The sequence below is a fragment of the Protopterus annectens genome, chromosome 4.part0, assembly GCF_019279795.1.
Source record: "Protopterus annectens isolate FY-2018-M chromosome 4.part0, PAN1.0, whole genome shotgun sequence".
NCBI lineage: Eukaryota > Metazoa > Chordata > Ceratodontiformes > Protopteridae > Protopterus > Protopterus annectens.
Window position 1 is genome coordinate 1,708,320,323 of NC_056733.1, and position 27,435 is coordinate 1,708,347,757.

General features: G+C 37.9%; 1 protein-coding gene across 1 annotated transcript in view; it reads left to right on the top strand.

The window, feature by feature from the left end:
• Positions 1 to 27,435, top strand: part of LOC122799991 (vegetative incompatibility protein HET-E-1-like) — a 964,337-nt gene that overhangs the window by 193,115 nt on the left and 743,787 nt on the right. Inside the window, exon 3 of the mRNA XM_044069444.1 lies at positions 16,443 to 16,621. Within this exon, the coding sequence (XP_043925379.1) occupies positions 16,443 to 16,621 (179 nt within the window). The remainder of the gene's footprint in view (positions 1 to 16,442; positions 16,622 to 27,435) is intronic.

The following is a 27,435-nucleotide window of genomic DNA, read 5'->3' on the forward strand; positions in this document are numbered from 1 at the left end:
TTTACTTGCATCAGTGAGAAAGTTGCTGGCTCTATAAAGCACTCTTAGTTTTTGATGAGTTTTGCTTACGCAATTTTGTATATGCAGGTCAAATTGAAGATTATAATCCACTATCATCCCTAATAATTTTTTATGAGAAGTTACATCAATGTTTGTAATATCAAAAGAGAAGATTTTAAAAATAGTTTTTTCATGGGAGAGGGATCTGTGGGAAAAAGTAATAGTTTTTTTAAGGGTTGAGCATTAGTTGTGAGTTACAAAGACACGTTTCAGTTGCTGGTAAAACATCCTGAGTAATTTTTTGAAGGTGTGCCACATTGTCAGATATGCGAATGAATGTGGAGTCTGCTGGGTCCTTTATTATGGAGGACTGTTGCGTGGACTTGTGGAGTGTGTTAGTGACAATGTTAAAGAGGAAGGGACCAAGGATAAAACCTTGTGGTACACCGGTGGTGACTGGGAGGTATAGAAGAAGGTAAACTGCCATTTTACTAACTGATACCTATGGGATACGTAGCTTCTGAATTGTAGAAGGGTGAGCTGAGAGAGACTTAATGAGGAAATTCAGTGTAGATTTTTGCTGTGACAAACTGTGTCAAAGGCTTTAGATAAGTCTAGAAAAAAGGAGGAGACTAGCTTGCCATTATCTCTTGTCTTATTGACAGTGTCGATACAGGTCAGAAATGTGGTGTTAATACTATGGGAAGGACAGAAGCCATGGTCATAGATTCATAGGTAGATACTAGGCTATCGGCCCAAGGGCCTAAGTAAGCCTAGCCAACAAGGTTCCCACAGAACCCACCGAAGTGATCCCCGGGGTGTATTTCCTATTTCCCATCCACTCATCAAGATTTTTCTTGAAGAGTGCTAATGAGGAACTTTGCTTGACATAGATGGGTAGCTTGTTCCAGAGTATGGGAAGTCTCTGGGACAGGAATCTATCCCACCGGCATGTCCTGTTTAATTGTGGTGACAAGGTTTAGGTACCTAGAGCATGTAGCTCAGAGGGATTGGGATTTCTTTAGGTGTAGCATGTCCAACAGCTCTGGGTTTGACATAGCTTTATATGTTAGGCAGAGATCACCTTTGAGTAGACGATATGCTACGGAATAAAGCTGGAGTTTTTTGAGACGGTCAGTGTAGGGCATCTGTTTGAGGCCAATAATCCTCTTTGTGAGGTACTTCTGTGGCCTTTCCAGCTGCTGCAGATGTCTTGTGAGGTACATTCCAAAAGGGGCATTGTACTGTATAATGGGTCTAATGAGTGTGGAGTAGACAGGAACAATAACCTCTTTTTTCCTGGATGAGCACCCTTTTGTGATGAGGTGTGCCACTTAGAAGGACTTCCTGACTACTGTGTTGATGTGATTATTAAAGGAGAGACTACTGTCCACCTGGGTCCCAAGGTCTCTTATCACACATTTGGTGCTAAGTAGACTGCTGCCTATGTGGCAGTTCACGTGTACAGAGTTTTTACCAAAGGGGATGACAAAGCACTTTTTGGCATTGAGCTTGAGGCCATGGCTCTGACACCAGGCATCTGTCTCAGTGAGGCCCTTCTGTAGGATGTCCACATCATTTAGGGACTCGACTATGGGTCCTAGTTTGCAGTCATCTGTGAACTTCATTAGCCAGAAGCCTTCTGTGCTAGCCTGTACTTCAGAGAAGTAGATACCAAACAGGAGAGGTCCCAGGACTGAACTCTGTGGTACTCCACTTGTTACTGGTTTGAAGTCAGATTTGGAGTTTGCAACTTTAACAGTGTAGGTTCTGTCAGTGAACCAGTTGGCAACCCATCTTGTGATGTAGGGATTTATACCTAGTTTAGTGAGTTTAGCTATAATTCCAGAAAGGGGGATGGTGTCGAAAGTCTTGGTGAGGTCAGGATAGGCTGTTTGAACCACCTTTCCCTCATCTACGGCTTTGGTGACTGCCTCAAAGAAGTCAATCAGGTTCAGAAGGCATGATCTGCCTTTCACAAACCCGAACCTGGTGGGGTCCAGAGTTTGGAGGTTACCAATGTCTTTGTTTATGAGTTCCATGATGATACCTGCCATGGCCTTGTAGACCAAGCTCATCAGGCTAATAGGGCAATAGTTCCCGGGGTCAGTGGTGTCTCCCCCTCTGTGGAGTGGGATAACTGTTGCTGTGCGCCATTCAGTGGGCACAAAGCCTGATGTGAGGCTATGATTGAACATGGTGCTTAGGTGGGGAGCCAGTTTGTTCTGAAGTTCATGTAAAATGCAGCCTGGGATGTTGTCTGGTCCCATGTATGCTGTGTGTTTGGCTTTGCAGAGTGCAACTTTTACCTGCATAGTTGTGATTACAGGGACTCTGCATTCTTCCTGTATAGATATGGGCCCTTTAGGGGGTAAGAGGGGGATAAAGTTAGCAATGAACCTATCTGCCAGGATGTTGGCAATGTTAGTTGGTTCTGTAATTTTTGTGCCATTGTGCTGTAACTCAGAGCAGATCTGGGTGTTTCCATTGAGATTCTTGACATAGCTATAGAATGCTTTGTGGTTGTCATTAGAATCAGTGGCGATTTTGTTTTCGTAGCTAGCTTTGGAGGATCTTATAAGGGATCTCAGCTTCTTACTGAGGCTGACCAGGGAGCTCCTCCACTGATGGGATTTTACTCTCTTTTTTTAACAGTTTCTTCCTCCTGTTTTACAGTTTGTTTATGGCAGGGGACCACAGGACTGGTTTCCTTTTTTTGGAGGATAGCGTCTTGGTTCTGTTTGGGATAGCACGATCCATGCACTCGTGTAGGGGATAGGAGTTCTTCCTGCAGGAGATGTTTAGCAGTTGTTTTTGAATACATTTTTCAAGTATCTTGAAGAGGGGTGATAAGATTGCCATAGGTCTAAAGTTAGTAATTTCTGTTGAATTTCCTCCTCTTTTTCCAAAGAGAAAGGAAATGTGGGTTTCTTAGACTGGCCTATTTATAAGAAGTGAGACAGGGTAGGCAATGCCATTGGCTGCTATTTTTAGGTATTCTCTTGGAAAGTCATCATCTGAAGCAATGAATGGTTTGAGGTTAAGAGTAGTTTTATATAGGATGTAGGCACAAAGAGGGACCATCAACCAACAGTGGGAATTATAGGCCCATAAGCTTGATTAACCTCTTCTGGAAGGCAATGTAAAGAATCATTATGGGTCTTATTAACAAGGACATAGGTAATTTCCAAACTCTGGACTCAACCCAGTTTGGATTTGTTAAATATAGATCATGACTGTTAAACATGGTTGACTTCTTTGAGAAAGTCACTAAGGCCCTGGACAAGGAAAAACAGTGCATACCACCTATTTTGACCTAGCCAAGGCATTTGACACAACCCCCAACTCAGGTATTAATAGTGAAACTCTCCCAATTGGGAATTAACTCTACATTACCAGATTGGTAGCCAACTGGATCACTGACAGGATACATACTGTCAAAGTGGGTGACTTCACCTCCATCAAAAAGATCAGTCACCATTAGCATACCACAGGGTTCTGTGCTGGGATCTTTACTGTCTGGAATTTATTTCTTAGAAGTCCAGGTAAACTCGAAGATCAGTCACCAGTAGCATACCATAGGGTTCTGTGCTGGGATCTTTACTGTGTGGAATTTATTTCTTAGAAGTCCAGGTAAACTCGAACAGCCTGTGGCTGATCAAGTTCGCTGATGATTGTAAATTGGGAGCAATCACTGAGTCCTCACAAGGTTAATGAAGGCAAATAATTGCTGCCAAAGTCATGGATTAAAGCTAAATGCAATAAAATGGATTATTTCCTTTGGGAACACTGCTAATTACATTATAGACAGCACTCCCCTAAATGTAGAACCAGTGGTACATGATCTAAGTCCTCAGGTTGATACCAGTCTGAACTTTGACCACCAGATATCCACAGTAGTATGGAAATCCTTCTATGTTGCACATCTTGTAAGTAAAGGCATCACATCTAGCTCTAAGGACATTTTAATGCCATTATATTTGGCCCTCATTAGACCAATAATTGAGTACAATGCATTTTGCATGTACTTCACAAGACACCTGCAGCAATTGGTCAGTCCACAGAGGTTTCTAACCAAGAAATTACAGGGTACATAAAGCAAATATTATGTAGAAAGACTGAAAACTCTGTCTTTGTATTTTGTGTCCTACAGGTTGTTAAGGGGGTGATCTGTGCCTGGCTTACAGGGCAGTGTCTGACCCACCCCTGATGGAAATGATAGACATTTGTAAATCAAACTGCAGGAGGGTCACTCACTCCACGGATCTTAAACTAGCCCCTGGCATGAAGAGTTCATGCTGGAGAGATAGATCATCTCCCAGAGACTGCCACTTCTCTGGAACAAGCTTCCAGTTCATGTGAAACAGATCCCCTACTTGACCCTCTTCAAATTCAACCTAAATCAATGGATAGGTGACCACAAATTCACTCCTGGGGTGGTGCCCCTGTCCCTCCTATACAGAAAAAGTCAGTATTAACTACCATAGACTCTTTCCTCCACAAACTTCACTCACCTAACCACTGACAATTGGGGCAACTCAGGATAAATATGGCTACGCTTGTAAGGGATCTAGGGCCGTTAGCCTAGTAATCTGAGAGTGGATGTGGTGATGTGTGGCTGTTGGGCAGGGTTAGGATTAGATGTTGGGGAATCCCTGGTTTGAAATGCTATACTATCTATGAAACAAGAGTTGAACTGTATAGCAGTTTCAAGTGATTAAGTTATTGGGAGAGGAGTTAGGGTTGAATTTACTTTTAGGATCCAAGATTTCTTTAATGGCTGTTCAGAATTGTTTAAGGTTGTGTTTACTATTATTCTAAAGGTTGATGACAGTATAATTTGTTGTCTTCATTAATTTGCTTTTTAGTATGATTGCAAAGCATTCTGAAGTTTTCAAGATATTGAGGTGTTTTACTTTTTTGCCATTCTTTCCATGCTTTTTCTCTATCCTCCATTAGCATTCTACTCTTTTTGGATTGCCACATTGCATTATTTGTTTTTAGTCTCTTCCTTCTAGGAGGTAAAAGGCTATTTAGGATATTCAGGAAAATTATATTGAATTCATTTATAGCATTATCTAAGGGGACGATTTTCTGGAAGTTCCAGTTAATAGAAGATAAGTTAGTAATGAAAATTTCTCAGTTAAACTTGGAAAGGTTTTGTGCTATTTTACAAACATGCTGTTTGTGTGGATGTGTGAGTTGCCTGGTTGTTCAGAACTGAGAGATGATCACTGAGACAGTCAAAAAACTGTACCTAAAGTGGTGTATTTGCTAAGGTTTGATACTAGGATCCAGTCTAATAGGAATTTGATGTATTGTCATGATCTGTGGAGCTATTAATTAGTTGTGTGAAACCAATTAAGTTCATGCTAGATGTAGGGGAGTTAGCGTTTATATCCAACCAAATGATATTTACATCACCCAATAGTATTATTTCTTGTAGAATTGTCATGGATATCCGGTGTAGAATAACTCCCAGTATAGATGTATTGTCACTAGAAAGAACAGCAATACATGTTTTTTTATAATTGTTTAATTTCAGGAAAGTAATAAGAAGTTCTGCTGAATTCAGTTTTGGTATTGGTTTGTTGTTAAAGGAAGTGTGGTAGTTTCTGCAAATATTGAAGCAATACCATCACTTTTCTTATTTATACAGTCATTATGGATGATATTATAGCCAGGAGGTATAACTTTGGAGTAATTTATGCTGGGTTTAAGCGTAGTTTCAGCTACCGCAAGAATATTAGGTTTATGTTGGTTAATCCAGGCATGTAGTTCAGCAATTGTATTTTTTATGCTTCTAACATTTATGGCAGCAAAAGTTAGATTACTAGGGTTGGTGACTGACCATTGTTGAGTAGAGGAGTGTGTGAAAGAAAATTGCCTTAATGTTCATTGTGACAAGTAGGACCAGGATTAGGGTGACTGTCTCCTCCTAGAAGAATAATTTTACTATATTGGGGAATTATTGATACTTGTTTTTTGGAGAGTATTTCTCCCACTTAAATTTTTTGAGTTGAAATGTAGTTAATCAGACTATATTTGGAGTAAAGGTGAGGGGTGTCATTAAATGGGTGTGGTCAATGTATGGACAGTGTAGGGTGGAAACATGAACAGGTGTTTGGGAAAGGGTTGAAGATATGTTGAGAGCTATTGTAGTCATAGCAGGATGAAATATGGCCCAGTAGCAGGAGGAAAAATAAATGATTAGCTGAGGAGCAGCACAACTATGTATGCTATAGCTGGCAGGTAGTCAGGATGTAGGGGTCAAGAAGAAAAAAGAAGTTGCAGGGTAGAAGGATGTTTCCTGGTGGTGGAGTCTGGAAGCTGATAGACGGTAGTAGGTAGGAAAGACATATTTTCTATTAATGAAGAGAGTTAGGTTTCCCTAGTAACTTCTCCAGAATGTAAGGAATTGGGGTGGGTTGAAAGGCTAGAGTATGAGAATGTAGGTAAAGTAGGAAGAAGTGAGGGTTAATGTTAGAAAAATATGTATTAGTAATATGCATGCTTAATACTTAGTGCATTCAAGGTTTAAAAAGGTTAATACATTTATTCTGTTCACACTGCATGAATCTGCACAGCTATTAGAAATTTAACAAGAAGCATTTGATTTCTGCTAATGTCAGCAAATAATAATAAGTGTTTCATTTCTACTAGTGTCATGAGACTTAACAAAGAGTTATTGATTTTCTGCTTATGCCATGAGAAAGTACACAGCTGTTAGAAGCTTTGATAAGGAGCACAATGGATGCTTGAAAGTATAAACCGTAGTCAGCATTACTTGTACCTAAGCTAGAAATGTACCTTGAATCTAGGCAAAATGTAACACATATATTAGAACTGCACAATTGAAGAATCAAAAGTTTGTGGTGGGCTAAAATAAGACCCAAGGCCAGGTTGTTTTTCTCAAATGTTTTGCAAATCAGCAGTTATTCTCAACTAGTCAGCAATTAGTCTAGTAACATTGTCTGTAGAACAATACAGAAGCTGTGTCTAACTACGTCAGCAATAGAAGTAACATTTCTGTGTAACATGGAAAGAACTGTATAAAAATGCCATACTAATTATTAATGTTCAGACAAATCATTCTGCCTGCATGCTTTGTCTCCTTGCTGCAAGATAATAAAGGGTGCCATACTTGAACCTTACGTGAACTGGTCTTTGAAGTTTTTTCCTTTGACAGATTGGTCCTTAGGACCGGAACCCTCTCTTCACCTCGGATCAGACGGGCCAGGTGGTTGAAACTGTATGGGGAAGAAACCAAATCGGTTCTTCTTATTTGAAAAGCCCTCCGACTGAATTGTTGTTCAAAAGAGGCCAGCCACTTTCTGATCTGCAACTGAAGGATGGGTCTCCGCGAATCAGGTGATCAATCACGTAGGCTCAGGTAATGTGAATCTACTTTTTCCTGTTTTCTGTTTTAGATCAGGGACCAGATCTGTATTGTTTTTGTCAAGACTGTATTTTTGCTTACAAGTCAGGGACAGAAAAGATTACTGTCTTGTCATAGATCAGGAGAAATAGAATAAGAAGGCATTCATTCTGAAGAGACTATAACAAAATCCGTGGTACCATGTTAAAAATAAGAGAGGATACGTAACGATCAAAAGGGTAGAGCAAAAGGGTAATAATTGCACAAAAAGACCCCAAAATCCGCCGTTAACAGAAAACGCAAAATACATGCAGTCGCAGCGTGCCGATAATATTAAATATTATTCAAAATGGTTTAATAAATATGAATTCGACGGAAAATTAGAAAAATCCTCGCTTATCAAACTTATCAAACAGCTTAAAACCGATTCCAAAGGTCGGGTAAAAAAGCAACGTAAATTAGGAATTCCTAAGGCACACAGGTGGATTGAGGAAGTAAACCGTAGGGAACAAAAGAACAAAAATTCAAAAACAATGTTTTTAGACAAGGAGGACAATAACTTAGTAATAGCATCAGCCCCTCCACCTCCCTTACCAGAATATGAAGCAAGTGAACAGGTTAGTCCACCCCCACGATATCCTGTGGTCACTGAAGAAAGAGGTATTATGAAAATAAAACCGTATATTAGAGATCCCATTGGGACCAGGTCTCGAACAAGGGCAGGTAACTCAAATGAAGCCATTGAGTTATATCAAATGGTTAAGAATTCACAATCTATAAGTGAAGAAGAAATATGCCCACTTATAGAAGTACCCAACCCTCAGGCATTTCAGGACAATCAGGACCCAAATATTTTAGTGTATAGACCTTGGACTCCGGAGGATATCCGGAAAGCCACTGAGGGAATTCCCCATCCAAAAGTTAATTTTAGAAAATTCTCAGAAGATTTGCAAGGAATGAGGCTGAGTTATAACCTAAATGGAGAAGAGGTAGAAAAAGTAGTTAGACAAATAGTGGAGCCAGATTGGCACACGATTAGTGGCAACTGGAATCCCCGTGATGCTGCACAAAGAACCCTCCCACATAGCAGCGCAGAATTAGACAACAGAGTAAAAGGTCTTACAGACCGCATCTCTGAAAAATGGAAGCCTAGGGCAGACTGGACTTGCATTAATCAATGCATCCAACAAGAAGGTGAAACTATTGACCGGTATTATGCCAGACTATTAGAATGTTTTAATAACCACTGTGGAATGCAGGTTCCTGAAGATCAAACACAAGATTCCCCATATAAACAGCAGTTAAAGAATGCATTTTTAAAGGGCAGTATTGCACCTATAAACAGTTTTATTACAAAACACATGGTAGACCATCGTACAAGCAGGTTACATTCATTAGTTGAATATGCTAGGCATGCCGAAAGGCATTTTAATAGCAAAAAGAAAAAGAAAGCTCAAGTATTTTCTGTAGAAGATGGAGCAGAAGTTTATGTAGTACAGTCCGGGAAAAAGGGCAAGAAAAATGCACAGGGAAACAAACAATCTGATCAATGATCAGAGGACTTTGAAGGGTGAAAGAAAAGGGGTGAATGTTTTAAATGCGGTAAAAAGGGACACTTGGCAAAGGATTGCAGGAAAAACAAGAAGACAACCACGGAAGACAAGGAGTGTGAGGACTGACTATATGGTAGTCAGGAGTCACTAGAAGGGGATAGCGAAGAAAGGACAAATGAGAATGTGATAGAGGGAGTAGAGGATGTGACAGAAGTGATAGAGGAAGTGCAAGAAGTAAGTGACAGTGAAGAAAATGAAATATTAGACCTAGCTTTATTGAGCTTGGAGCTCTATTTAGCAGATACAAAACCAGAAGTTACACTCTTGGTAGAAGGGAGGGAAGTCAAATTCTTGTGTGACTCAGGGGCATCACGAACCCTGATACATCCCTCCAAACTGCCAGAAAACACGGAGTCACCTGATTACATACTGGTAAAAGCAGCTAATGGACAGCTGTATCGGGACCCCCTCTCCCATAATATTGCAATAACTGATACAGTTTCAGGATTGACTCAGAAAAGCAAAATTGTTGTTTCTGCACAATGCCCAGTAACCCTCTTGGGCAGAGACCCCACGCAACTATTTGCTAAAGCAGTAGTCCCAACCATGCAGGGTATGGAAGCATAGCGACAGATTGATACCTTTGCAGTGCAATCGGAGGGTGAAATGTTTTATTGGTACAGCCAGGACTTGGTTATGACTGGTCCAGGGACTGTGACCGAAGAATTAATGAATGTAGCCATCAGCAAGTTCCCCTCCCTTGACATTGATAAGCAACACCTGTTGCACTGTATCCTGTATTATTGTAACACACCAGGACCTGACAAGGAATATGAGCAAGAATTGTTTAAAAATCATGCAAACAGATTAATATTACGTAACCTGTACTGGGACACAGAAGGGAACAGTGTAGCCAGCTGTTCATTGCCCCAGGAGTTCTTTACACTTTATAAATCTAATCGATTACCACATGTTAGCTTAACCAAGAACAAAAATATAGAATGGGCAGACCTAGGAGAAAAAGTCACGAGATGGGAGAAACAGACAGAATTAGAACTGTCAGAGCAGGGAATTCAAATACAGAAGTTGAATTGGATAACTCAGACCCACCCAGCCGTGCACTTGCAGTCTAGCAAGGACAGCTGATTAGCCCTCCTATTAAAGGAGGAAGAGAATGCCTTACAGAATATACCAGAAACTCTTTGGTCAACAGGAAAATCAGATGTAGGACTTATTCCTACAGCGGGACCAGTTACTATCACGCCAAAGTCAGCATTCAGACCACAGAAAAGACAGTATACCTTAAGAAAAGATGCAGAGGCAGGGATAAAGCCTATTATAGCAGCCTTAGTTAAAGGGGGAATACTGGTAGAATCTTCCGATTCACCATGTAATACACCCTTATTTCCAGTTAAAAAAGCAAATGGAGAATGGCGTATGGTCCAAGATTTACAAGCTGTAAATGATGCAGTAATACCAAGGGCACCTACGGTGCCAGACCCGCACACCCTGTTGAATGACTTAAAATGTAAACAGAAGTATTTTTCTGTGGTAGATATCAGCAATGCGTTCTTTTCGATACTGATACACCCTGACAGCCAGTATTGCTTTGCATTCACATTTCAGGGGAAAATGTATACATATACGTGACTACCACAGGGATATTGTGAAAGTCCAACAATATTTTCACAAGAAATGGCAAGCAACTTGGCGGGATTCACCCCACCAAGAGGCAGTCAGATTTTACTTTATGTTGACATCTTGCTGGCGGCCCCCACCCAGCAAGATTGTAGAGAAGATACATTAGCGCTATTACGATTCTTAGCCACTGAAGGGCATAAGGTAAATAAAAATAAACTGCAGCTTTGGAAAACACAAGTCAAATATCTGGGATATGTAATATCCAAGGAAGGTAGAACATTAGATGAGGACAGAAAAGTAGCAATATTGCAAGCACCAAAACCCACTACCAAGAAGGAAATGATGTCCTTCCTGGGTACAACTAATTTTTGCCGGAGCTGGATTCCCAACTATGCTTTGGAATCTGCACCTCTGACTGACCTCATATATAAGAAGCCTATGGCAGCACAGGATTTGTTACAATGGACACCAGAAGCAGAATCTGCTTTCTGCAAACTGAAGCAGTTAATAGCATCATCATTAGTTCTAGGATTACCAAACTACCATAAACATTTTTTCCAAACTGTAGATTGTAAGCAAGGTTATATGACATCAGTGTTAACACAACAGCATGGGGATAAGCAACACCCCATTGCTTACTATTCATCACAACTAGACCCAGTGGCACAGTCCTTACCCCCACTGTGTACAAGCAGCAGTTGCAGCTGCAATGGCAGTACAGGCTTCGGCCTCAGTAGTCTTATTCCACCCTCTCACTTTGAGAGTGCCTTATGCAGTCACGATTATTTTACTACAAGAAAAGGTGGCATATCTTTCCCCTGCTAGGCATCTTTCCTGTATAACTATATTGTTGAGCCAAACTCACATGACAATTGAGCGATGAACGACTTTGAACCCTTCTACTCTGCTCCCGACCCCTGCAGATGGCACACCGCACCGCTGCCTGCAGGTAATTGAGCAAAAGACACTACCTAGAAAAGATCTCACGGATGTCCCCTTGGATAATGCTGAGGTGACATACTACATGGATGGTTTTTGCAAAAGGGGTCCTGCAGGACAGAACCTAGTAGGATATGCAGTAGTTTCTGACACTGAGATTATAGAAGCAAAACCTTTACCACACAACTTATCTGCACAGGCAGCAGAATTGATTGTCTTGACACGGGCATGTACCTTAGCAAAGGGTAAATGTGTAAACATTTTTACTGACAGCCAGTATGCTTTTTCTACTGTACATGTTTTTGCGCAACAGTGGAAAAACCGAGGAATGATAACATCAACTGGCAAACCTATAAATCATGCACAGTTTATTTTAGATCTTTTAGAATCTATTCAATTACCTCAGAAAGTAGCCATTTGTAAATGCACAGCTCACACCAAGCAACAAGATAAGATTTCAAAAGGTAATGCGAGAGCTGATACAGCTGCAAAACAAGCAGCTACAAAAGTATTTCTTTTAAATGAGGAACTACAACCCTCTGAGATTTTAGACTTAGAAATGTTAAAAACAATACAGACACTCACTACGCAAGCTAAAAAACAAAGATGGGTAAAATGAGGAGCAATTCTCGAAAAGGGGCTGTACATCTCTAAAGAAGGGAAACCAATACTACCATCTAATTTGTTTAGATATGCAGCTTTGTTGAGCCATGGGCAGTGCCATGTCTCAACAGGGGGGATGGTACAGCTGGTGAACCAGGTGTTCATAATGTACGGATTTACAAACTACTCTAAAAATTCTGTTTGACGTGTCAAATTTGCAACAAACATCATGCACAAGGGGCGTTAAAGCCCAAGCAAGGGAGTTTCCCTACACCACCATATCCGTTTCATACTATCTGTATGGATTTCATAGAATTGAACAAATGTGAAAATAAGAAGTATTGTCTTGTCATTGTAGATATGTTTTCCAGATGGGTGGAAGTCTTTCCAACCAAAAATCCAGATGCAGCCACGGTACCAAAAGTACTTGGCAAAGAAATCATCCCTAGATTCGGCATTCCAGAAAGGATCTACAGTGACAATGGTACACACTTTGTAAACCAAACCATACAGCAGTTAAGTCAGCATTTTGGTATTTCTTTAACCATCCACAATCTGCAGGGCTAGTTGAGAGACATAATGGTATATTAGAAAACAAATTAAGAAAGTTAATAGCTGAGACAGGAAAGAATTGGCTGTATTGTTTGCCCCTGGCACTGTTGAGCATGAGAACTGTTCTGACTGCAAAAGGATTGACTCTTTTTGAAAAACTATTTGGAAGGGCTTATTATACACCCCAGTGGAGACTTCTCATGTCCTCAGACCAGGAAGCTGATTTTATACTAGCTGAATATATGAAGAAAGTCATGAATTCTAAACATTTGTTGCAGTCAAATTCTGTTTCAGATAAAGAACAAACTGAAACATTGGAAGTGGCAGTGATCCCCGGGGAGTGGGTGTGGGTGAAGAATATAAAGAAGAAGAATTGGTCATCACCAAGGTGGGTAGGTCCATACCTGGTGCTTCTTTCGACACCCACTGCAGTCAAGATAGCAGAGCGAGCTTCGTGGATCCACCTGACACACTGCAAACTAGTTAAAAACTTTGAACTGGACAAAAATCTTACCTCTCCATCGGGGCCCTCAGCACAAAGTCTGGCTACAAAGGGGGGTCAGATCAATAGGACTGATTAGTCTCAACCTCAGTGAAGAAATCATCAGTGCTGAAGGTCCTATTAGGGCAGAGAGTAAGAACACATGTCTGAAATAAAGATGACAGGATCCAGTAAGATCCAGATGTACCTATTCGGAAGAGTCGAGAAAACAGGAATGCAGAACAACAGTTTCCTCAGAAATATTGCATGATACATCAGATGTCACATCACAAGATAAAGTAGCATTGCACTTATCTGTTCGACAGAAGGGGATTGTGTGTTTTTACAAAAATGATACAGTTCAGGTGGGTTGGAACAATTGCAATGTGACTGTTCCCTATAGATGCTACAATAAAACTGACAATACAGGTTCCTATTGCAACACAAGCTATGATTAATTTTTTGAACTGATGCATAGGACAACTGATGAAGTAGAACATAATGCTGACCTCTATAAACAACTGATTATAGTTGACAAAAAAATGTTTCATCCAGAGCCAGGACATAGTAAAGTTACTACCAAAGTAGAAGATTGCTACTTTGTATGTGGTAGGAAAGCATATAAGTGGTTATTTGAGAATTGGTCCGGCAGTTGTTATTTGGGGTACCTGGTTCCGGCCATACAACACACAGCAGTTTTACCTCAGGGGAAAATTCGGAATGTTCGACAAGAAATCAAGAAACCTGTCAACCCAGTGGGGCAAATCAATGCAGACTGGACAAACCATCATGCTATGAACCTAGGGAAAAATGGACTGTCACATATGGACTTAGGTGATACCATCATCTCGTGGGCAGGTGTATTGCCAGCATATGGAGCAACAAAATCAATCTGGGAACTGAGAAAATTGTCTAAACTTCTCGAAATAAAGAGCAATACAACCTTTTCCGCTCTAGAGTTGGTGACTGATGAACTGACTGCCATGAGAACTGTAGTGCTTTAAAACCGCATGGCTCTTGACTTCACCCTAGCGGCGAGAGGAGGTTCTTGCACTTTAATCCAGGAGGAGTGCTGTTCGTATATTCCTGACCACAAACACGAGATAGACAATCACCTTGAGGTAATTCAGCAGGTGTAGGCTATGACCAAGCCAGGGCCAAATCCATTGACAGACTTTTTCCAGACATTGTTTGGGGGGGGGTGGGGCAGTATCCTAATGAACACCCTGATTGCCATCTGTGAAGGAATGATCCTGCTGGTGGTATGTGTGTGCATGAAAAGACTGATTAAATACTTTATAGACATGTCAGTTTCAGAAACATTATACCAAGGTGCTGAACTTGAAGAATTGCTAAAAAATTGAAAATGCTTTCATAAGTTTAAACTGAATGACTCTCTTAACTGCAAATCTTGAGTAGGAAGAGGTTAGGGGAAGAAAAAAAAAACTGTTTATGCTTATTTTGAAAGTAGAATAAAAGAATTAAAAGGGGGGAAATGTTAGAAAAATATGTATTAGTAATATGCATGCTTAATACTTAGTGCATTCAAGGTTTAAAAGGGTTAATACATTTATTCTGTTCGCACTGCATGAATCTGCACAGCTATTAGAAACTTAACAAGAAGCATTTGATTTCTGCTAATGTCAGCAAATAACAAGAAGTGTTTCATTTCTACTAGTGTCATGAGACTTAACAAAGAGTTATTGATTTTCTGCTTATGCCATGGGAAAGTACACAGCTGTTAGAAGCTTTGATAAGGAGCACAATGGATGCTTGAAAGTATAAACCGTAGTCAGCATTACTTGTATCTAAGCTAGAAATGTACCTTGAATCTAGGCAAAATGTAACACATATATCAGAACTGCACAATTGAAGAATTGAAAGTTTGTGATGGGCTAAAATAAGCCCCAAGGCCAGGTTGTTTTTCTCAAATGTTTTGCAAATCAGCAGTTATTCTCAACTAGTCAGCAATTAGTCTAGTAATATTTTCTGTAGAACAATACAGAAAGCTGTGTCTAACTACGTCAGCAATAGAAGTAACATTTCTGTGTAACATGGAAAGAACTGTATAAAAATGCCATACTAATTATTAATGTTCAGACAAATCATTCTGCCTGCATGCTTTGTCTCCTTGCTGCAAGTTAATAAAGGGTGCCATACTTGAACCTTACATGAACTGGTCTTTGAAGTTTTTTCCTTTGACAGTTAATTTGGGAAGGACAGAAGATAATAACAAATGGGTAGATGGAAAATAAAAATGGAATAATTAAACTTATCTGTCAGTCTTAAATATTAAAGTTTATGAGCATTCATGAGACATCAAAAGTGATTTCATGTTTTACAGCTCATAACAGTACTACAAAAGTGCTGCAAAAGTAAATGTGGTGAAATACAACATATACAGTTATTAAACAGAAATAAATATAAACTTAATTTTCTGGAACAGAGGTACAGTACCTACAGTATCACCAATGATGCAAGTTTAAGGACAGATCTCATCTGTATTAACCATTTTAACAGAGAAGAAACTAAAGGGTCAAAGGCCTGCTGTTATACTTGGATGATGCACAGTAGATGTAATTTAGGAGCCTTTAAACATAGGCCATTAATTTCAGCATTCAACAGTTACGACTCAGCATACTGAAAATAAAGTCAAGTATAGGAACCTGAGTGCCTACTGTGCATTCTCTGTACATCATGGTTGTTGACAAAGGAACCAATGAAAATGTTGGGTATGTGATGTCCCCTTAAAGCACCCCCTAAAACTACTCTGACCACCCATGTCTGTGTAGAAAAATCCAGGATGTAGCTGAAGGAGATAAATGATTACATTAAGTGGAGCTCCAATACTATACACTATTTACTTTGAATGTAGCCCAGGATATGTGGTATGTCCCACTGGTGAAAGTTAAGTGGTTGGCTCTATAGATATATGACTGGGTGTTATCCTTGTAGTGCTTTTAAAAGTGGACCCAACAAGAATGAGAACTAAGTTAAGGAGTGGATGTTAGAACTAAAAGTCCATAGTTTTCCACCTTCTGTCCCTGCACACACACTCACACATAAACACACACACACACACACACACACACACACACACACACACACACACACACACACACACACACACACACAGAAAACACATCATGAGCAATCTGTTCCATATCTGTGCTTTTGTATTGCTGTAATTCTATAGAATAATTTACTGTGGAGACAAAATAATATATCTGGGTAGTTATTATGCTAAACTTGTGAAAGTTTTTGCCTTAGTTCTGACTTTGTCTTTCTATTTCAGATGGAGTTATCAAATGGTGGGATTTGGAGACAGGGCAGATGACTGCTTCTGTGTCAGAACATTCTGGAATGATTACTTCCTTTCTGTACTGGGCTGTCCAAAAACTACTTCTGTCTTCTTCTAATGATGAAACAGTTCTGGTTTGGTCAGTTGGAGCTACACTGTTGGATAGAATTATGGTAAGATGATCTCATGACGATAATTTACCTTAGCTTCACTTTACAAAAATAGTATTTACTTTCCTTGTTCCACTAAAAGTTAGAACTGTAGTTTAATCAGAGTACCCAGAATTTAAGATACAGAATGTGGGAATTTTATAAATATTTTTTTTTTACAAAACAGCAACAGCAGAGAAATATACACATGCTCCTCTATGCTGGCTTTTTTTGTATGCCAGTATCTTGTAGGTGTCCACCCCCAGCGGTTATCTAGTACCCACCCCCTCCATTCAGGCACTCTTTAATAAATCTGTAGTCTTTCCGTTCACAATTCTTTTTGGTAACCTTTTCTAAGTATCAGTGACTTGTTCTGCAACAAAGTTCATTTTATGTCCAGTCAGAAGTTTGTTCTTTCAGTCTAGTAACTATGCTCTTCTTTATTTATGCATCCTCCTCCTTTAAATGCAAACCCTTAGACTAATGCATCCTATCTTTACTGACTCCTGTTATAGCCTGTGCTTACTATTTTAGATGATTGTCCTTTGGACATTCTACTTCTCTCATATTCTTCTTCTTTAATTAGCAGTTAAATTGAACAAAGTATTGAATCTGCAGCAAGACATCACTGCTACTCAGGCCTCTTCCTCTTAGGAGAATCCTATCATGTTTTTCACATTAGTTACTGCTTTTTATATTTCATTTTGCTGGTTAATTTCTGCAGTGCCTTTCTCCAAGATCACCTTTCCTGCTTTGTTCTGCTTTGCATCATCTTGCTACATATATTCCATTTTTGCCATTGCTGGATCCCAATTTGTTTCATTCTGTGAGGACAGCTGGATCCAAGGTTATTCCATTCTGCACTAAGTGAATCACAGCTGTTCCTGCACTGCTGGATCCCAGCTGCATCCCATTTTGAGTTTGTTGCATCCTAGTTGTGTTACAGTCTGGGACTGCTGAATTCCACAAAAAGTAATATCCACTGAATCTTAGTTGCCATTTTTTTCTCCTCAATCTGCAGAGCTTGTTATATTTTTCTGCAGTTCTCACTCCCACTTCCTACTATCCCCATATTGTAGGTATCCATCTCTTTGTAAGTATCATGCCTTAAATGCCCATCATGAGAACCAGTATGAAGATCCTGAACATCTCTGACCACCAAACCAACTCAATGAAACCCCAATCACTACCTCTCTCTCTCTCTCTCTCTCTTCTAAAGGTGTACCCCTCCGTAAAACTCACCATCTCCTGAAACACTTCTATTTGCCCCTCTGGTTTACTCGCTTTCCCTAACAATGTCCCTAGAAGCTCTTCAGATAGTGTCATAATGAGGGAATAAATCAATGGCTTTGCTGAAATCTAGGTATACCACACTCATAAGTTTTCTATAGTCAAGTTCCAGAATAACACAGTAACTGAACTGGATCTGATTGAATTTACATAAGTGATTGGCCACAATCCTACATTGATTTCAATCTACTAGGATGCTTGACTCATTTTGAGGTAATCACTGAACCATTTCCATAACATGGTCAGTAACGTTTCTATTTCTTTCCCATTTATGGAGTTAAAACTAATCAGTCCAAATGTCCCCAGTTCCAGTCAAGCTGTGCATTATGAACAAAGTCACTGACATTCAGCCTAATTCAGATTTTTTTCAGGCAGAGAGAGCAGACGATACAAATGTGGATCTACTTCACTTGACTGACACCCATTTGACTCCACAAGCCACAGTAACTCAGTAAAACCAGGAAACAAAAAGCAAGATCGCAGGACTCAGCTCCTCGGAAGAATAGTTTATTCAAACCACAGATGATAAAACGACAGATGATAAAACATGAAATGAACCACCATAAACACCATAAACGCCTTTTCCAAAAACAGTTGAGCACACAGCGTTTTCATCAAATTAGGTTGACTTCATCAGATGCAGTCTGACATCAATCTGATGAAGTCAACCTAATTTGACGAAAACGCTGTGTTCTCAATTGTTTTTGGAAAAGGCGTTTATGGTGTTTATGGTGGTTCATTTCATGTTTTATCATCTGTCGTTTTATCATCTGTGGTTTGAATAAACTATTCTTCCGAGGAGCTGAGTCCTGCGATCTTGCTTTTCGTTTCCTGGTTTTACTGAGTTACTGACACCCATTTGACCAACACCCAATTGACCTAAATTTCATTTGACTGACATCTGATTTGAATGGCTCCCATTTCACCGACAGCTTACACTGCTGAATAGACAAGCACACTTGGAACACTAATAACTAACACTTTCCAGAACTTAAAAACTACTTACTTACCATCTTAGCAGAAACGGAACAATGTACAACCAAACTAAGTTACCCCCTAATTATATATACTAACTCCAGGATCGCACTACAGTGGGGAAAAGGGCATATACCTTTAACTTGTCTTACAGTACTCTACACACTGCCACTACTGCTTTGAGCACATAAAACATTCACAAAATTACTTTAGATTCTTCCAATAAAAATGTAAAAGAGACAAACCCACATTTAGAAACACTTCAACACTACTTTCTACATGTCTATCATAATTCTAACAATCAGCACTGTAAGTTACAGTAATTCTTTTTATCACAAACAAGTCTCAGGTGAAGGAAAACCCACAAAAAGTCTATGTCTCAAATGTCGGTGAAATGGGAGCCAGTCAAATGAGTTGTAAGTCAAATGAAATATAGGTCATTTCGGTGTCAGTCAAATGAGTTTTAGGTCAAGTGAAGTAGATCCATAATGTATGTGACACTTTGTTTAATACTCAACCCTGCATCCCAATAACTCCTGCAAATTATATATATATGAACCCCAAGATCCCACTACAGTGGGGAAAGAGCAAATTCCAAACTTCCCACTATTCCACAAACTCGCACAGAAAAAAGCTGGCAATGTATGTTCAGATGATTTTCAATATAAATTCCTGTATATCTATCTATCCATAAATATATAAATATATACATATATATATATATATATATATATATATATATATATATATATATATATATATATATATATATATATATATATATATATACATATATATACATATATATATATATATATATATATATATATATATATATATATATATATATATATATACATATATATATATATATATATATATATATATATATATATCTACCTATCTATCCGTAAATATATAAACATATACATATATATATATCTATATATATATATATATATATATATATATATATATATATATATATGGGTTACCTTCATTTTGTCGAAAGCTCATTTCACTGACAAACATTTTAGTTGGACCAAATGACTGACACTTCATTCCACTGACACTTAATTTCACTGACAGTTCATTTGACGGACAATTAGTATTGGCAGTGTCTAGAGCACTGTAAGACAAGTAAAAGGAATATGTCCTTTTTCCCCATGTAGTGCAACTCTGGAGTTAGTATATATAGTTAGGGGGTGTTGGGGTACAGTCCCCAACTTACTTTGGTTTTACTAAACAATATAAAACCAAAAGCAGAGAATATAACATGAAAGTAAGTGGGGGACTGTGTGCCCCACTCTCATCCAACTGTATATACTAACTCCAGGGTCGTACTTCAGTGGGGAAAAGGACATGTTCCTTTTACTTGCCAGTAGTAATTGTCAGTCAAATAAACTGTCAGTCAAATGAAGTGTCAGAGAAATGAAGTTTCAGTCATTTGGTTTCAGTCAAATGAGTGTCAGTCAAATGAGCTTTCGATGAAATGAAGGTAACCCATATATATATATATATATATATATATATATATATATATATATATATATATATATATATATATACACACACACATGAAAGCACTTTACTATCTCTAAATACTGAAATCTTGAATTTCAGTATCTTGAGATGAAAATGTCGAAAGTGCAGTTGAGCGAAACTGCACTTGATCGAATTTGAAGTGTCGAATACGCCGTTGTTTTGGTGCGGTATGTGAGATTTGCTGTGTTTGTAAGGTACAGTGTGCTGTGGGATATGGTTTGCTTGCCGTTGTGTGAATATATGTGGAGATTCAGGTAAGTGCTGTTTTTTTAAGGGTTTTGGGTAGGGATCTGAGTGTATGTGAATGTGTTGGGAAGTTTTAGGTGTAGGTTAGGCAAGGTAGGTAAGAGTATGAGTGTGTAAGTGGTGAGAGTGGTGGTGTTTGCACGTATGTGGTACGTGTTTGAGCAAGGGGAATATAGAGTATGTAGTGGTGGGTTTAGTATCTTTGTCTTTTTAATCGAATGATTTTTATTTTGAAGAAATAACACAGTAATTTAATACATTCATAACATTCAATAACTATTTACAGTATTTACATTCAGTCTGATAAAAAGGATTCAGATAAAAACATTTGTAGTTAAATAATAAGTTAATATATAAACTATGATAGCTAGAAAGAGTTTGGTTCCATCTGTAGGGTATCAATCAAATTCAAAACTTTCCTCCACGGACTATTAATCAATGGCATAGGAAAAGTCCTTAGTTCTTTTCTCCATTAGTATGCATTTCTTCAGTGATGATAGGAATTCCTCCATTGGGGGTGCTACATTAGAGTTCCATCTTCTAGTTATACATTTTCTGGCTATTGCTAACATTGTCCACAAGAAATACAGGTAATCTTTCTTCATATTATTACTATTAACAGCATTCAATAAATTAAAGACTTTGTCAAAACAAATATATTAGTATAGATAGCTTGAAGAAATTTGTTAATCTTATTCCAATATGGTTTAATATTAGTACAGTCATATATGAGACCAGTCAGCATTAGTGGACAGATTACATCTCCAACATAACTTGCTGTTTGAAGGGTTCGTTTTTGTGAGTTTCTCAGGTGTCAAAAAGGTTCTGTTTAGAAATTTCCAATGAAAAATCCTCCAGAATTGTGAGTAAAAAGTTAGTTTAACTAAAAATAAAATGTTTGTTTTATTATCCATTGATAATGATACTTGAAACCCTTTAGTTAGGTATTGCCAGTAAGAATCTTTAGGAGCAGTCTTATAGACAATTAAAGTGTTATATAGATATGATAACTCATTCTTAGCATTGATATTATTATATAGAATTCCAAAAATCCAGTTTATAATTTTTGGTACTGTTTTGAAGGATGAGTTATGTATTATTCTACACAGATCCTTTATGTATGCTGTGACACTCTGAAGAACCAACCAGTCATTAGGGGATAGGCCATAGGTTGACAATATACTTTGTGTGCTCAAAGTTTGTTGGTTTTCAATACATTGCAACCAACAAAATAGGTTATTTTCTATGTGTTTTATCCAGAAAATCCCTTGTAATAGTAAATGGCATTAAAAATCTATGCCACAGTTTTATATCTAAATTTGTGTTAATGAATTTTCAAACACATCAAAAATATTGTTTATTAGTGTTAGTTTAGTTAATTTTGTTGGACTATACTGTAAATTTAAACTTAAATAATGCAATATCTTATCTTTGTCAGTTAACAAAGCATTCTTTTATAAATAATTTTCATTCATTAGTATATGTATGGAGTGTAATTGTTTCCAATTGGAAGAGTATCTAGGATTTAACCAATTCATCACTATTTTAATTATAGATACCTTTATATAAGCTTCAATCTCTGGGAATTTTAACCCCTCTTGTTCCCATTTTCTGATATGATGAGAATATACCACTCAATTTCTTTTGGGGTAGCATAGGAATTTCATCAGAGTTGAAGTGATTTCTTTAAGGATTTTCTTTCCTGGTAGAAGTATAAGGGCTTGTGCTATATATCATATTTTAGGTAACAAAACCATTTTTATCAATTGTAACCTATCATCAGATTTTATAAACAAATTATTCCATTTGCTTATTAATGTCTTGATTAGGTCTATGGCTTTAGCATAGTTAAGCTGTAAGGTTTCCTCTATAGTCTTGCCTAGGATGATTCCTAAATAGTCTAGAGTTGAAACTTGGTTTCCAGTAATATGATTAACTGGAACCTGTATGCTCTTTTATTTAATAATAAATATTTTGATTTAGATTTGTTGAAGGAGAGTCCTGAGATTTTTTGGAAATTTGTTGTTACTGTATCCATTTCACCTAACACTTCCTTAGAGTTGGGTAAGGTAAGAAAGACATCATCAGCAAACATCATTATTTTAGAAATATATTGGTCATATATATTTATACCTCTTATCTTTGGGTTATTACATATTAAAATGGCAAGTATTTCTATGGCATCTTTGTATTTTTAGTGCAACCTCGGAGTTAGTATATATAAGCAGTGGGACTCTGGGATGGATGGTGCAGGGTAGGGTAGGTGTGTGTATTTGTGTTGTTGTGTTTGTGTGTGTATTGTTGGTTTGTTGTAGTGTGGGGAGGAAGATATATGTATGTTTGTGTGGTGGAGGGTGTATTTAAAAGTCGCGATTCTGAATTTTGCGCTTTTGGGGTTTCGATATTGTGAATGTTTGGCTTTATAATCTCGAAATACTGAAATTCAAGGTTTCAGTATTTTAAGATTATAAAGTGAATCCATATACACATATATGTAGATGCATATAGGCAGATAAATATACAGACACACCACAGCCCTACAATATCTGTGTAGTTACTCTACAAGCTGCTACCAGTTGTTCTACTTGGGCAAATGTGAGAATGGCATGTTTTTTGGCAGTGTTCATTTCTATCTTATAAGGAAGAAAATCCATGCCATGTTAATTCATTACAACTGTCATTTCGGGGGGAGAGCACATTGCTGATTTGCATTAGAAACTGTCCTTGGGCTGACAAATCTTCATTCTAGATTCCCCGTTGACACCACTCTCCATGCTATGGCTAGTTCCAGCAGAAAAGAGTACAGGAGAAATAGTTAATGAATTATTCATTCTTACAGATATGCAGAAACTCTTTGATTTAAGGCTTCTGCAACATGGTAAGCCTTTCTTAATCACAGAGACTGTATTACAAATTGGAAGTGCAATAATAGGGTTCTCATTTTAATGGCATATCTGCAGCAGTTAATTTGACTGAAAGTTTTACACCACTAAGAACTTACAACCCACCACTGGTAAGCTTAATACAAGCACTCTGGTTTAAATGTGCCATCTAAATGTTAAGAGTGTCTTACATTTAAAGAAGCTATGGCACTGACAACCTTCTACTCTCGGTCTATTTTAGCAAATCAGTATTGGTTTCAGCATTTGGCATTTTGCCATTTTAAATAGATGATATATGTAAGTATGCATGAGTATTTATCTGTGCATATACATACACCAATATATATATATATATATATATATATATATATATCGTTTGTTTACTGGGAAAGTCCGACTTGGAACATAGCCAATTTTCAGTGGAGACCTGGGAAGAAAGGCTCCAGTTGCATGTATTTGTAATGTGGGCAGAAACCGGAGTACCCAAATGAAACCCATACAAATGCAGGAAGGACATGCAGACGCAGCACAAAAGGCACCCAAGCTGAGAATCAAATTGGTGAACCTCCTGCTGTGAGGTGACAATACTACCGCTTATATATACATAAATATTTATGTAGGTTTGCCATCAAAATGTTGGAATGCAGTTACACAAACTTGGAAGGTTAAATGTCACTCTTCCAAAATTTTTTAACGTTGATTTTTAAATGTTTGAATCCACAATAGTGAATGCACACTAGCATTTGCTAGGATGGAGTGAGCCCCCAAAGCAGGGAGAAACAGGAAGATCAGGAAATATCTGAAGAAGAAATATGGACATGGGAAAGAAAAAGAGATGTAATATGTTGTAATATTTATGCAAAGGAGAAAGCAAAACTAACCAATACAAAAAAGAGCAGCACCAAAGGTATGTGAAGAGGAATACAGACAAAGGAATCTGGACGTGGAAAACTTTACAATATAAAAATAAGAAGACAAAGAGGAAAAGTAGAAAAAGAGATTAGTAATGGAGAAGTTAAAGAAATAGAAACTGAGGTCATGGATTACCTGCAAAGTGAAGGATTTAGTGTAGAAAATCTAATTTAGAAAGCACCACAACAGGATAGAGCAATAGCTATCCAAAGTAAGGGAAACCAGTGGAACAGGAAGCAATTGGTCATGTGCCATATGAAGATTATTTGGAGCCTTCCACAGGAAATCAGTATAAAGGTTCACTTGAAGCTAGACAGCAAAGGAAGGAACAGGAAACTGTGGAAACTCTGATGCAGTCAGTGTTGAGGAGTGATAGGCCATTGAGTCCCCATATGATAGAGCAACGGATGGCACAAGATGAAGTTGAAGAGAATGTGCCACAGGAAGATGCTATAGAATCTTCTATTGAATGCCCATAGGAATTGGAAAATAAGGGATGTGCCCTCAGTTTGGAAGAAAATGAGCTAAGAGAAGAGTTTTTTGATTTAATAGACGTAGATAGATATATTAAGATCAATGAAAGAAATGGACTGCAGAAGGTTAAAAAAACCCAAAAAGTCAGAAGTCTGATAAAACAAATGAACACAGTAATTAGGACTGTTCATAGAGACCCATGCGAAATAACAGAAGTAAACAGGATACATTACGGTGCAGCTAAATTAATAATTGATAAAGTTCTACCATGAGAACACAGGGTAGTGAGGGAAAGGAAAGGGAGAAATTAAATATCATCATGGAAGTATCAAATAGAGAAAATTATAAAGCAATTAAGACAAGAAGTGTCTCTGTTAGAAGGCTATAGAAGAGGGAATAGATCAACAAAGGTACTAAGAAAGATAGATGTGATAAAAGCAATGCACAGTATTAGAACAAATCAGGATCTATCATGCACTATCGCAAATAACAAACTAAAAATTTCAGCACAAGCAGAAAAACTTGGAAGATACACAGATAAATATAAAGGAAAAGTGCAAAATAAGCATTGAAAAGGTTTTATAGAGAAATGGGGAAAAAGGTAAAAGGAATTGAAAGACTACCAAAAAAAGAAGAAATACATACATTTTGGAGAAGTATCTCTGAAGATCCTCTGGAACATAACAAAGATAGAAGTAGTAAAAGAAAGAATAAAACGTTTAAAGGTACAGGATATAAAATGGGATGAAGTAACAGTCAGAGAAATTGAAACAAAGTTAAGAAAAACCTCTAACTGGAAAAACCCAGGCCCAGATGCAGTACCAAACTTCTGGTTAAAAGTATTAACATATTTGAATAAAGATTTAGCCATGAGTAAGAATTATTTATATGCACGCCCAGAACAGACACTAACCTGGCTAACAACAGCTAAAACAATGCTCCTACTTAAGAGTGAACCTGCAATGTACCCTAAATATTATAAACCAATAACTTGGCTTCCAACAGCGTATAAACTATACATGGGAACTGATGCCAACAAAGTTTATAGTCATTTAGAAAAAAACTCAATTATGGCAGTAGAACAAAAGGGCAATAAAAGAAAGTCATATGGAACAAACGATCATTTTTCTTAATTAAAGTCATAGAGAAGAAGTGTAAAAATTATCATTTTTGTTAAATAAAGTCATAGAGAAGAAGTGTAAAAAGAGGAATAATCTAAGTATGGTATGGATTCACTACAAAAAAGCATTTGGTAGTATCACTCATTCATGGATAAAAGAGTGCTTAAAAATATATAAGATACACCCTACACTGATCGACTATATTACAGTGACCATGAAACAGTGGCAGACCACTTTGCAATTAAGCCATGATAAAGAACAGATTATTATCCCAGGGATAAAAATTCAAAGGGGGATATTCCAGGGTGACTCTCTGTTACCATTACTATTTTGCCTTGCCATTAATCCATTAAGCTGCTCACTCAACAGCTTAGGCCATGGCTATAATCTGGCTGCTAGAAAACAACAAAGTGTAAAGACTTCTCATCTTCTCCTTGTCTCTGATTTGAAACTGTATAGCTCAGATGAGGAACTGAAAGTGCAACTGCAAGTTGTCAAAACTTTTTCAGATGCTATACGAATGCCATTTGGTCTTGATAAATGTGCCAAAGCAAACTTTAAAGCAGGAAAACTGCAATGCCGGGAAAACATCACTTTTGGAACAAAAATGTGATATAAAAGAACTTGAGCAATAAGGAGTGTATAAATATTTGGGAAATGATGAAGGAGCAACAGTAAAACATTTGAATGTAAGGAATACTTCAGAAGACTTAAATTAATTCTCTCTTCCTGTCCTAACTTACAGTTTTGGAGTGACTGACTGGCCCCAAAATGTGTTGGATAGATTAGTTAGCAAAACAAGAAGGATGCTTCATGCTCACCAAATTATTTATAAAAATCAGTGCATACCAAGATTATATATTCCCCGTTCCAAAGGAGGGATGGGCCTCCTTGAAATTGATTATATGTGCAGATCTGCAGTTGTGGGACTCCACACATATCTGCTGACCTCACAAGACCCAACATAGTGAAAGTTTTGAAACATGAGGAGAATAAATCTAAGATGACTTCTCTGCTTAATCTAGCAGATGCTTATCAGCATCAAGCAGGAATGGAAATCAAACCGAAGTAGATAAAAATCAGGCAGCAACTGAATGTGCCAAAAAACAAAAGTAAGAATATAAGATGAAGGATCAGATGAGAAGGCAAGAAATATGGAAAAAGCATAAATATAGTTGCAATTATAGAAAACTTTTGCAAGAACCTCATGTTGATCAGGAATGAACACAGGAATGGTTAAGGAGAGGCAAATTCAAACCAAGAGATGAAAAGTTAATATTGATGGCCCAAGATAGTGGGCTGCATACACATTGGCTCATAAAGTCCATTGAACATGTGGAAGAAACAGACAAATGTAGGTTTTGTAAAACCAAATTGGAAACAGTTGTACATC